The 12,245-nt window shown below is 48.0% G+C and overlaps 2 protein-coding genes across 7 annotated transcripts in view; both read right to left on the bottom strand.

Annotated features, from left to right (window-relative positions):
- Positions 1–47: 47 nt before the first annotated feature.
- Positions 48–4,682, bottom strand: TTC36 (tetratricopeptide repeat domain 36). Of its 3 annotated transcripts, XM_065944006.1 has the most exons (4): positions 4,547–4,604; positions 4,340–4,421; positions 3,204–3,509; positions 48–433 (listed from the first exon to the last, which is right to left on the bottom strand). In XM_065944006.1, the coding sequence occupies exons 3-4, from the start codon at positions 3,475–3,477 to the stop codon at positions 171–173; spliced, it is 537 nt and encodes a 178-aa protein (XP_065800078.1). In that variant the 5' UTR covers positions 3,478–3,509; positions 4,340–4,421; positions 4,547–4,604; the 3' UTR covers positions 48–170. The 3 variants fall into 3 exon arrangements, with proteins under 3 accessions (XP_065800078.1, XP_065800076.1, XP_065800077.1); XM_065944004.1 differs by having other exon boundaries at positions 53–433; positions 4,340–4,682; XM_065944005.1 differs by having other exon boundaries at positions 76–433; positions 3,204–3,392; positions 4,340–4,663.
- A 455-nt stretch (positions 4,683–5,137) lies between these two features.
- The window catches only part of KMT2A (lysine methyltransferase 2A), an 80,265-nt gene continuing 73,157 nt past the window's right edge, over positions 5,138–12,245 (bottom strand). For all 4 annotated transcript variants that reach the window (XM_065944000.1, XM_065943999.1, XM_065943997.1 and 1 more), the window contains 3 exons: positions 11,142–11,225; positions 10,538–10,667; positions 5,138–10,096 (listed from right to left, as the gene is read on the bottom strand). In XM_065944000.1, the coding sequence (XP_065800072.1) occupies positions 9,821–10,096; positions 10,538–10,667; positions 11,142–11,225 (490 nt within the window). In that variant the 3' untranslated portion in view covers positions 5,138–9,820. The remainder of the gene's footprint in view (positions 10,097–10,537; positions 10,668–11,141; positions 11,226–12,245) is intronic.

Consider the following 12,245-nt stretch of genomic DNA (forward strand, 5'->3'; position numbering starts at 1 on the left):
CCTCCCCGGCGGCGGATCCGGGACCGTCTCATGCGTAAGGGATCCCTGAGCGCGCATCCCTGCGACGATCGGCGAGCGGACACGGACACAGGCGGGGGCTGGGCGAACCCACAGCTTTATTGGTTGCTGGCGCATCCCCCCACACTCCTCGCTTTCCCGCCTGCCAGCGCTCAGCGCTCGTCGCGGGGCCGGCGCAGCTGCCCCATCATGTCGGCCAGCATGCGGTTGCACAGCGCCGCGTACGGGTTGAGCAGCACCAGCTGGCGGCGCGCAAACTGACTGCCCAGCCGCGCCGCCCGCTCGAAGTCACTGCGGGCGTCGTCGTCCCGGCCCTGCAGCCGCGCCACGAGCCCGCGCTGCACAAAGCCCTGGCGGGCGGTGCGACCTCGGCCGCCGCTCAGCGCCAGCGCGCGCTCCAGGTCCTCCAGGGCGCCTGCGGGACGGACCGACGGATGGGCAGGGGTTAAGGGCCGCGGCCAGCAAGATCCGGCACCAAGTGCAGGCTCTGGGGCTCGGCCATTTACATCCCGCCCGCACACGACCCTCGAGATCAGTATTGTTATCCCCGTTACGCAGAGATAAGCCTGGAAGAGTGGGCAAAACTCGGCCTAGACTGCACAGCCAGTTAGTGGCAGAGTTGGGACTGAAGCCCAGGTCTCGCCTTGTCCGTGTTATTTTCCACCATCTGATATATCAGAACAGGGGTGGTCACTATATTATGAATCTGCTCCTGTTGCCCGCACGAAGCAGGTGGTTTCTTCCACACATAATTAACCTTCTATTATTAGCCAGGTGACTGACTCTGAATCCCAGGGTCCAAAAGCATTAGTATTAACTGACAACTATTTCTTACATAATAAAGTCCGGGTTTTTGGGGGTTTTTTTTTTTGGGGGTGGGGTGGGCTGCACCAGGCGGTATTCAAGATCTTAATTCCGTGACCAGGGATTGAACCCTTGCCCCTTCAGTGGAAGGGCAGTCTTGACCACTGGACCACTACGGAAGTCCCTCTCTAACGTTTTTTTCTCCTTTAATATGTATTTTTATGTATTTATTTGGCTGTGCTGGGTCTTAGTTGTAGCATGTGGGATCTAATTCCCTCACCAGGGATTGAACCTGGGTCCTGTGCATTGGGAGCATGTAGTCTTAGCAACTGGATCACCCAGAGACATCCTTCTCTAACTTTTCAAGACATTTTCTCTCCTTTTCCTCTGTATGCCTTAAAATAGCTTCTCTCACCTGTGTTCTCTACTGACTGCCTCTCCTTATTCTTTATTTCCATGATTTTCATTATTTTGTATCTAATTTTCTTTGAAGGAGGTCTTGGAGCCAGAGCTGGCCTGCAGCACTTTTGTCACCCTCGTAAATACTTGGCTTCTTAGGCATCAGAGCTCTGAACTCAGCCTCAGGCAGCCAGTTGGTACCTACTGTAGGTCCACCGAGCTGCATTTGTTCTGGGCTCTGCTTCCATTCACTCCTGTCCTCCAGTCTATTGAGCCTGTCAGGGCAGGGAGCTAGGGGAGTGCCAGCAGCATCCTACACCAAGGCTGATCTCCCCCGTCCTCTGTGTTTTGGTTCTCAGAACGCAGCAGGGGTTCTGCTCCCTACCCAACCTGGTGGGTTGAAAAGCTCTCTAATCACAGCATTTGTTGATTTCCTTCAGAGGAGCTGGTCTGGAGGAACTGAAGGCAGAAACCCCTTGGATGCTCTCTGGGTTTCTGGTCTGTAGGCTTTCCCCAGCAGCCTTTATGCCCTTGCTCTGCCAAAGTGGTGGCAGACAAGCCTGGGAAAGGGGCCCTCGGAGTTCCCCGATATCCTCAGAATGGAGCCCAGCCTCCCCAGCCTGGCACTCCTGGCCCCAGGAACACTGCTACCACGAGTGCCCTAGTAGCTCCGTACTACACTTCTGTGGGTTACTCTTCAGTGATTCCTGGTATTTTCAGACAGAGTTCGATCATGGCCTCATATTACCAGTTCATCGCTCTCTCGGCCTCTGTTTACCTCAGGCTTTGAGGAGACTCCATCCTTCCAGCCCTCCCTTTCCAGCCAGAGTAGAGATCTGAAGCTCCCTGTACCTGTCCGTGACTTCTGGACTTCTACAGGCCATGCCTTCTCCCACTCGCTGCCCTCCAACCAGCTAACTCCTACTCATCTTCAAAACTCACCCCGCAGGAACAGACCCCCAAACTGAACCCTCTCAGCTTATTATGTGGCTATTAGGTTTGTGTCTGTCCTGCCCTCAAGGCTGAGCTTCATGAAAAGCAGTATCACGTGGGGATTAAGCCCTGCCACCTGAACCAAATCCCAGCTTTGCCACTTCTCAGCTATATGACTAGCCAGCTATTTTACTTAACTTCCAAGCTTTAGTGTATCATCTGTCAAATGGAGACAAGAGCATGCACCTTTTTAGTGTTGTAGTGAGGGCTAAACAAATGATGACAACTGACATGTAAAGTGCTCAGTCAGGGGACTTCCCTGGTGGTCCAGTGGTAAGACTCTGCACTTCCACTGCAGGGGGAATGAGTTTAATCCCCGGTCAGGGAACTAAGATCCCATATGCTGCAGGGTATGGCCAAAAAAGAAATAAAAATAAAATTTAAAAACCTTTATTATTTTTAAAACAGGACTTCCCGAGTGGTTCAGTCCCCTTCCAACGCAGAGGCTGGGGGTTTGATCCCTGGTCAGGGAACTAAGATCCTACATGCCATGGGGCAACTAAGTCCGTGCGCCAAACTATTAATAGAAAAGTTCCCTCCATGTGCCACAGCAAAGACCCAATGCAAACAAACAAACAAAAAAAACCCCGGAATCTCTGAATCCATGATTAAAGAGGAAAGACAAGATGCATCTTGTACAGAAGGGTGTTGGTTAACAGATTTAGAAAGTAGAATAAAGTTACCATTAAGAAAATATATACAAGGGCTTAGTGCCTGGCACATAGTAATAGCTGTAAATAGTCCTCAGCACCTAGCCCACTGCTACAATATAGGCTCTCATTAAATGTTGTAAAAAAACAGACTGTAGTCTCTCTCTCACAATATCCCCAAGAGATCAGCAGGGCCCATGACGTATCTCTTATGAGTAGGGACGTAGGTTCCAGAGCTCGGTGACTTCCCACACTCCATGTCCAAGCCCCGTGGCCACACCATCTCTGGTCTGTGTCCTCCCAGACGCCCTGCACAGGCTCCAGGGACCCTTGCCTCACCTGCCACATCCCCCTGGAGACGCCGGGCCTGGGCTCGGTTATTGTAGGCTGAGGCCCTCTCAGGCAATAGGTTGATGGCTTGGCCAAACCTCTCCAGGGCTGTGCTGAGGTCGCCAGCCTCTGCTGCGATCACCGCCTGCAGCTCCAGGGCCTTGGACTGCTCCAGCTGTGCTCGTGGGAAAACTTCATCTGTGCCGGGGAGGGAGCCAGGAGACAGCTGTGTGGTTGGCAGCAGGAAGCAACAGTCCCCTTGGGCTTTGGGAACCTGGGACATGAGCCAGGGCTGACCAGGCAGGGTGTAGGTCACTACAATCAGATGCAGTGTTTGGGGCAGGGGGAGCAGAGGCCACTGAGGAAGAGCTCTGGCACTGCCTAGTTCCAAAGAGACCTAGGAAAGTGGCCTTGGTTGGCTCCCCAGTGCCAACAGAATGAAACCCAAACTCTCTAGCCTGTAGCTAAATCACTGGTTGAAGGTCACACCCCCCAGAAGTTGCACAGATTGGATTGGAACCCAGGTCTTTCCGACTCATTAGTCTGTCCCCATTTTGTTCTAGTGCATTGCTTCCAACAGGAAGGCCTCCATGATACAGGGTCATGAAAACCATTTCCAATGTTTCCCTCAGCTTTTCAGCCTAAAGTTTCATTAAGACTTAGGCCTCGCTCCTTTAGAAATAAAGAGCATCAAAACTTCCGGATGGTGACAGTCCCTCTTATGGGTCAGTAGAAAAGCCAGTGAGCACATTCAATCTGGAAGCATTAGCTGAGGGCCTGGCATTTAAAGGTGACACTGAATGCTTGCTTAGTTGAAACTGGTTAGCTGAGCTACCCCCTGCCCTGTTTCTGTCTTCAGTGCCGTGGAGGGTGATACCATCTGTTCTAACAAACGTGTGTGAATTTCACATGGCCCTGCTCCCCGCCACCACAGTTAAACGTGGGGCAGGGTTGGAAGACAAACCCTGGCTTTCTCCTCTGGGCTCAGTGACTCTTGCCAAGCTTCCATCAGTGCACTGAGGATCAGCAGTCATCATCCAAGTGTCGGGGAATGAGCAGCCTTGTAAGACCACCTACTTCTGCCACCCCAGTGAGGTAGCAGACCAGCCAGTGTGGAGAGCTGGATTCCAAGGTCAAATACTCACCTTCATCTACTTCCTTCTCTGCTTCATCTCCCAGGTCCAACCCAACAATATCTCCAAACGGGGAGTCGGGGTTGAAGATGGCCTGCAAGACGGCCTGATCATTTGGAGTCCCCATGGTGTTCAACTCCCAGATCAAAAAGGTGAGTCACAATGAGGGGAAGGAAAAAAAGCTGAGGGCTGAGCCTCTTGTCAGTTTTAAGCCTCTACCTGATCCAGAGAGAGGAGGTCTGTTTGAGGACCAGCTCCCAAGAGGAGTGTTGTCCAGTCTTCGGCTGGAGTGTAAACTCAAGCCCCTTCAGCCTGGGGACAGTGACCCTGGCTTGGCTGAATATTTACAAATATTTCTCAACTGCTTCCCTACCCCCACCCCAGTCTGAGGGAGAAACAGAAAAAGTAAATCCCATTTCAGCTTTAAGGTGGAGTGGAGCCAAGAGAGAGGGTACTGTCCATCTCCCAGAAATGTTTTCTTTATACTCACAGATTTGGGAAGAAATTGTTAGAAGCCAATGCCTGACTGCCTGTGGATGAAGACTGGGTATTTGTAGGAAGTAAAGGAACTAATCTTTTGTTCTCCTGACCCCTTCCTCACATCCAGAGTTAATTAGGTCCCAAATATATATCACTGATGAACAAGAGAAGAAAATATGATTAAGAGAGGCAGTGTAGAGTGAGGCCTGCCAGAAGGGAATGATTTCAAGATTCCACCTTAAAAGACAGGACTGTGGAAGGGATTTTGTAATCAGGCCATGGGTCACAGCCCTCCCACCTCAACCAAAGCCAAAAGAAAGTTCAACCGTGTGCAGCAATAAACTTGACATGTTTATTAATTAAACTATCACTTAAATAAAAAAAAGTGCATAGAAAATAAACATGTTTAAAAACTCCTTTTTTTTTTACAACTATGTACACTTTTTACTTTTACATTCAGTCTTTCGTAGACAGCTTTCAGCATTATTATTTTTTGAACTATTAAAGTATTTTCCTTCTTCCCTGTCACAGGGAGTTAACACTGATGGACTTTAGACACATTTTTTTTCCTTTTTTTTTTTTTTTTTCTTTTTCTCTAACCAGAAGCTTGGAAGAACACAAGGGAAAAAAAACAAAACAAAACCGAAAGATCTGTTATACATGATAAAGTTGTCAAGAAATGTCTTATTCCTAGAAAAGAAGCTTGTCATCTGTTGAGCTTTTGAAACAATTATTCAACTACCTGTATTTACTAAAGAGACTGTTAAAAGTTCAATAAAAGAAACACCACAAGTCTATTTTCTTGGTTGAAAGACAGAACTAGAGTACCTCGGAACAAGATACCAGGAAAGCACAGAACACAATTTTCCCCTAAATGCAGGTGGTAACCCCAACATTCATAACCAAAAATAGAGAAACAAGGAGTACAGGTACTGACTGGCAACATTCACAGGCAGAAAAAACCCAGGTGACACCATTTCTGCATTTCTCTCTGATCCCGGGAATGAACTGCTTTGCCATCCCCTTAGAGTTGGGAGTCTCCTCCCATGTGGGGGGATCAGAGGAGCGCCAGACTGACAATTTCCTGCCACTACTAGCAACTGTAACACAATCCTTATCTATAGTGTTAAGAGAATTAAAAGCCATGGACTGAACTAGGCTTTGTTACATGGTGCATTACTATATTAGTTCCTATATATATCATATTTATATTTATTTGAAAACCAAAACAAAAAAGTTGCAAGGTTTCAGAGTGTGAGACTTGACTGGTATTCATGATTCGGCACAAAACCATCTGCTCAAATAACCTTGTATTGCTTTAAAATGAAGGAAACGAAACATAAAATTACACCCAGCCCTTTGCAATGACCCGCTTTTCCTTTAAAAAAAAAAAAAACAAACACCAAAAAACCCACAACTTGATTTCTATTAAAAAAAAAAAATCCCAAATCAAACTTAACATCTGACAAGGTTTTGACCTTTAGTATTTTCAGATATTCGATTGAACGTCAGTCCTTTAGAAAGATACATTCATTAGAAGGTTTTTTTTGTTGTTGTTGTATTTTTTTTTTTAAATCAAGGGAGCTGCATGGTGCTCACAGCATTGGCCGGGGGGGGGTGCTGACAGAGGCAAGCGGGGCGGCGGAGTGGATCCCGGCAAAGGAGTCTGGTTGAAAACTTTTATATATATATATATATATATATATAGCTGCCAGGGCTTCCCCCTTGATTCTGGTTATTGGTCTAAAAACAGGAAGGGCTGGGCTGGAGGTGGTGGACGGTAACAGAGGGAGCCAAAGGGACCAAGTTCCGGCCAAAGGGTCAGCGCCATGCAGCTCCTCTGGTTACACAGTTGTCACTGGCCGCCGGGAAATGCAGCCACAGCAGGTTCTAGCAGCAAAGCTGTACGTGAGCTGGCTCTCTCACTGAGAACTGACCCGGTTTGCAGCTGTGACCCCTGAGGGGTTTGGGGTGCCCCTTAGGGCATCCTTGGGAACACCCACCGTGGCTCCTCAGGCTGCACTTTTGTGCGGAGATCCCCTTGGTCACTTTCGCAACAGACTCAGGTGCCTTGGAGATGGCCATGCCGGTTTGGTTTGGTTTTTTCCCCGCCGCCTTTCCCTCTTGCAGGGAAAACCTTAGCCTAATCCCCAAGTTGCTGGCAGGTACGCTGAATTTTGGCAATGGACTCAAGGCTGAGATCTAGGAGGAACTCCTCATTTCTGTGGTTGACAGGGAGTGGAAAGGCAAGGCAAACCATCTGCAGCTGGCAGGAGAAGGAAGCTGGGGGTCCCTCCCCGGCCTCAGGGTTTGGGGTTGGTAGAAAGAGATGAGGAGGGGGCTCACAGTACAGCGCGGCCTAGCAGGGCAGTCACTAGGTCTACTGAGCTGAGTTTCCCCCACTCCCGACTGGCCTTTGGGTCTTCCTCAAGGTGAATTCATGACCCGTCAGTGCATTAATCATTTCAGTAACAAATGCAGCTTAAGGTTTTTTTTTTTTTTCTTAAAAAAAAAAAAAGAAAAAGGAATAAAAGGATATACAAAAAAACCTCACACAGTGCAATAATAAAGGAAACCAGACACCAGTGGAACCCCTTGGGCCACTGTATCTTGTTCACGGGCAAAAGGAGGAAGGGAGGTGAGGTCTGGGCAGACTGCTTTGCCCCAGGACCCTGCTGGCACTTTTCTGAGATGACAGGGAGTCTCTGCCATCCTGGCCACAGTGCTGGGTTCCCTGCACAACAGAGAAAACAGTGACAGTGTTCCAGCAGAGCCACCAAAGTTCTTAATTAAGGTCACGGAAGAACAGGGAGCCCAGGGTGGAAGGCACAGCAGAGCCGTGAGTCCCGGGGCAGAGAGCGCTGGGCTGAGTCGTATTGCTTTGCTAGACTTCCTTCCGGAGGAATGGGCTTCTCGTGGTGAGAAGAGGCACCCCGCCCTCCACTGGACTACGCTGCTACTGGACTCGTGGCTGACAGGCCGAGGAGCATCTGCGTTATCGTGAGTGGTCAGACTGTGCTTCAGTTTCAACGGGCTGCCCCAAAAGAGGGCATGGGGGGACCCAGGGGGTCTTTGCAGGCGTGAGGACTTGGTGGGCAGGGGCGGGGGGACGAGGTGACCTACGAGGCAGATGGTGATGGAAAACATCAGGTTGCCATTCAGCTTGGTTGATAACTCTGGAGGAGGAAAGACAGGGAAGTGCTGGCGCTCACCTCTCAGCACTGGGCTGTGCCAGGAAGGAGGGAGAGAGGCGGGCAAGAGGAGGAGGAGCTGCTGTGTCGAGATCCTACTGCAGCCATTCAGGAGCTTTGACCAGGGAAGGAGGGGAGTGGCCCGATGGAGCTGGGGGCACCTTCCTTTTCCACTTATTGTCAAAGAGCAAACCCAGGAAACATTTATGTCAACAGGGCACAAACAAGCTACACATTAAACAACGAAAAGGACACCTTCCAGGGGGAAGTTGGGCAGGAAAAACCAGACTTTGTGTGTACAGCTGAATATTTTCTCTAACTTCATCCTATGAAAATAAAAAATTATTAAAAACCGATCTTCTTTTAAATTAGGATAATACCGCGGTTTAAAAAATAGCCTTGTCATAAGTGCTTCTCCCTATGAAGTGCTTCTCATAGAAAAATATACAAAATATATTTACATTTATAAAACCTTAAATAGTAAACTGTAAACAGAACCGAGTAAAATCCAATGACTTAATTTAACAGGTTCAGGACACCGTCTTGGGGAAGAGAAGAGAAGAAACATTTGATGCTGTTTTGACCACATCCTAAGGAGTAATCAGGGCAGTAGTGTCATTTCATTTCATTTGCTTTAGCCACAGATTTTGCACAGGTGGCAGAGGTCCCTCAATACAAGGTGGTCTAGTCCCCAAGTTTTGGGCCTTGAAATCTGATTAGTGTTCTGCCTTCAACTGGACACTGACCATTTAAAAATTAAGTCTTCCTATGTCTTAACAAGGGGAAAATAAAGTTACCATGTCCTAGGAATGGGACCCAGGGGTCATCCTGGTTGTGAAACTCTGACTGTTGCATGATTCAAATCCTATTTAAATAATCTTCCTCTTCTACATATATCTTTAAAACTCTCAGTGGAGCTTTATGAAAACATCTGCAAATTCTGTCTGGTTACAGCCAATGGCTCCTGTCCACTTTCCCACTGGGAGTGCTTGCAGGCTCAGGGGACGTCTTGCAGACCCTATGCCCAACAGTGAGTGTTCTTGCACAGGGAGTCTCCCTCCCCTACCACCCAGAGAACGGAAAGCGGTGGGGTGCAGAATGGGGAAACGAGAAAGTGGAGTGAAGAGAAGGAATGAGAGGGGAGCCGCTCCTACTGTCTAGGAAGGTGACTGACTGAGAAGGCTCATGGGGCTAACACTCCCGCTTAAAGCCCACAGGCTCAAAGTTTGGTAATGAATTGGCACAACCCCAAGACAGCTTTTGACACCAAAGGTGCTAAGAATCCTGTCTCCCAACCAGAAGGGAACTGTCAACTGGGAGGATAGTCGGGAAAACACCAGACCGTCTCTCTTTGTTCAACACACGGCTACAGGCTGGGCCCGGCTGGCAACCTGTCAGGTCTCCAACCAACCCCGCACAGGGCTGTGCCTGACCCCTCGCTTACAGGTGCTCGGGAAACGCCAAGACGAGGATGACAACTTCTGAGGAGGTGCTCAGGCCAATCTCCCTACACAACTAACCCTCTACAGGCTCCTTCCAGACAAGTCTGCTAGGGACCCCTTCTCCCATTTTTTTAACGGCACACAATCAGAGGGGCCCCAGTAGAAAGCCGATCACGGATCTTTTCTTCTAGACCTCATCTCTCTCCAGGACTATGATCACATGTAGAATGTGAATATGGGACCCAAGGGAGCCCAGCTGTCACAGAGGCCCCTCAACTGTGCCCGCTCAATCCTGGAATACCTGGCTGCTGGGAAAGGCCTTCGGCATCGCTGTGGAGGCCCTGGGTCCTAGTACTCCGATACTGGGGAGGAGAGCAGCTTTAGTTTAGGAACTTCCGGCATTTCTTGGCACCACAGTTGCAGGGGAGCTTGTTGCTGGCATCCTCGATGGGGAATTTATAGTCGTAAGTGAGTTCCTCCCCTCGGTAGATCTTGCGCATGGCAAAGATGACAATGTGCTTCTGCCCATCGATGTTGATGACCCGAGAGTAGCAGTTGGGCTCACATGAGTGGTTGATGAAGCGGGCGGCGTTCCCGTGCATGGTGGCGTCCACCACCTCAGAGTCATCGATCCGGAACATGTAGCAGCCGATGCCCTGCAGGGAGGAGGACAGAGAAGAGCCTGGCGTTGATTACAGCTCAGACTGGACAACACCCAACCTTTTTCTGATGTGATCTTAGCCACTGACGAACAAAGTTCCTTCTGGTAAAATTCCTGGATTTCTCCCATCTTTCAGGATGCTTCCACGAGAAATTCCTAGATTACGGGCACTGGACCACAGATTTATTAACGTCTCCACAAGAGAGACCTACGCTTGCCTCACAATGTGCTTTCGATCCTGGGATCCATTCAGACAAATCTTCAAAGAGTATCTTTGCGTGCTAATCCCTAGAGTGGACCGGGCCCGCCACAGATTCAGAGACGTTAAAATGCAGTAGCACAGTGTCTAGTAACACCCACAAACCCCCCTGGGCCCGGGCCGTCCGTGCGGTGCCGGCCCCTCCCTGTGAGCGCTGGGGGCGCAGGCGCGGCTCACCTTGCTGTCGTAGTACTTCTCCCTCTTGTCCGTCTGGATGGAGCGGATGACGTTGCCGGCGTACTCAATCACCATCTCACCTGCGTCAATGTTTCTCTTACAGAAAAGACCCCGGCCGTGGATGGGAGACCTAGGACGTAAAGACGGAAAAGACATCAGCCGCCGATCTTGCAAATACGGTTAAATGTGTGAATACGTGAATAAAATCTCCAGGTCTACGAAGAGATTTACTGGTCTCTATTTCTATTGGTTCTATTCAGTAGAATCTCTTGGTCTCCATTTCTCCAGGAGAGACAGACACTTGGGAAAGAAAAGCTGGACCCACCTGATTTGAGTGAATATACTAATCATTCTAAAAAATTGCTAAGGATTAAAGATTTCTCCATTCCGTAACCGACTAGAAGTAGCAGTACATTAATGCTCACTGTGTTAAATTCCTTGTTCAACACAAGGAGCTCCAGGATCCCAGGACATCAGGTTCAATTAGTAATACTGATAAAAACCTCACTTACTGAATGAAGGAGGTGACTTCAGCATTTGGTCCACTTTGATTTTGGAAAACTTCATTAGTTTTCTAGAGTTCTTTCTATAATTTTAGCCATACCTGTAAACACCAACTGCCTCCTTAGAAGTCTTTTTTAAGTGCCGGAAACGCATGGGCATTGGTAGATCCATACTAGTTGCCCTCCTAAAGAAAGAAGGCTCATTATTAATAAATTCTCTTTAGGAAATCACCAGTTTTGAGTCTTGGATCGAAGAGTCCTAGAGCATGTGACTACACTGTGTGTTCAATGCTAAGCCTAACAAGTGCCTTATAAAAATTTATCATTCCTTAGTTGCTAAGTCATGTCCCACTCTTTTGTGATCCCATGGACTGTAGCTTGCCAGGCTCCTCTGTCCATGGGATTTCCCAGGCAAGAATACTGGAGTGGGGTGCCATTTTCCTATTCCAGGGGATCCTTCTGACCCAGGGATCAAACCCGAGGCTCCTGCATTGGCAGATGGATTCTTTACTACTGAGCCACGAGGGAAGCCCACCTTTTAAAATTATGCCTATAATATGTTATATATGAAGCCTATGGTGGTACACCGAAAGCTGACAGAGTATACCATAGCTGAATAAAATATACATCTTATAGTTATTTGAGCTTCTCCTCTGTTAACATATTCCTCTCTTTGCCAGCCAGCTACTGCTGCTTCAACACAAACTATATTCCTCTTCTTAAATATTATTTGGGATATTCTGATCCAAGCAAAACTGGAAGAGAGGGAAGCAAAGAATATTTCTTTTTTTATTTTTTAATATAGTTGATTTACAATGCTGTGTTAATTTCTGGTGTATAGCAAAGTGATTTTACTTTATATTCTTTTACATATTCCTTTCCTTTATGGTTTATTACAGGATATTGAATATGGTTCCTTGTGCTATATGGTAGGACCTTACTGTTTACCTATCTTATATATAGTAGAAGTTTGTACCTGCTAATCCCAGACTCCTAATTTATCCCTACCCCCTTTCCCTTTTGGTAACTGTAAGTTTGTTTTCCATGTCTATAAGTCTGTTTCTGTTTAGTAAAATAAGTTCATTTGTATTGTATTTTAGATTCCACATAATATAAATGATATTGTATGGTATCTGCCTTTTTCTTTCTCACTTCACTTAGTATAATCTCTAGGTCCATCCATATTGCTGCAAATGGTATTATTT

Source organism: Muntiacus reevesi, chromosome 9 (genome assembly GCF_963930625.1).
Source record: "Muntiacus reevesi chromosome 9, mMunRee1.1, whole genome shotgun sequence".
NCBI lineage: Eukaryota > Metazoa > Chordata > Mammalia > Artiodactyla > Cervidae > Muntiacus > Muntiacus reevesi.

What these genes read in the sequence shown, in the direction of transcription:
- TTC36 (XM_065944004.1), bottom strand. Translation starts at nt 4,454, where the DNA reads ATGGGGACTCCAAATGATCAGGCCGTCTTGCAGGCCATCTTCAACCCC. An exon ending in AGAGAAGGAAGTAGATGAAG is followed by an intron (nt 3,510 to 4,339) that starts GTGAGTATTTGA and finishes ATCTGATTGTAG; the next exon opens with TGACCTACACCCTGCCTGGT. An exon ending in TCTCCAGGGGGATGTGGCAG is followed by an intron (nt 434 to 3,203) that starts GTGAGGCAAGGG and finishes TCCGTCCCGCAG; the next exon opens with GCGCCCTGGAGGACCTGGAG.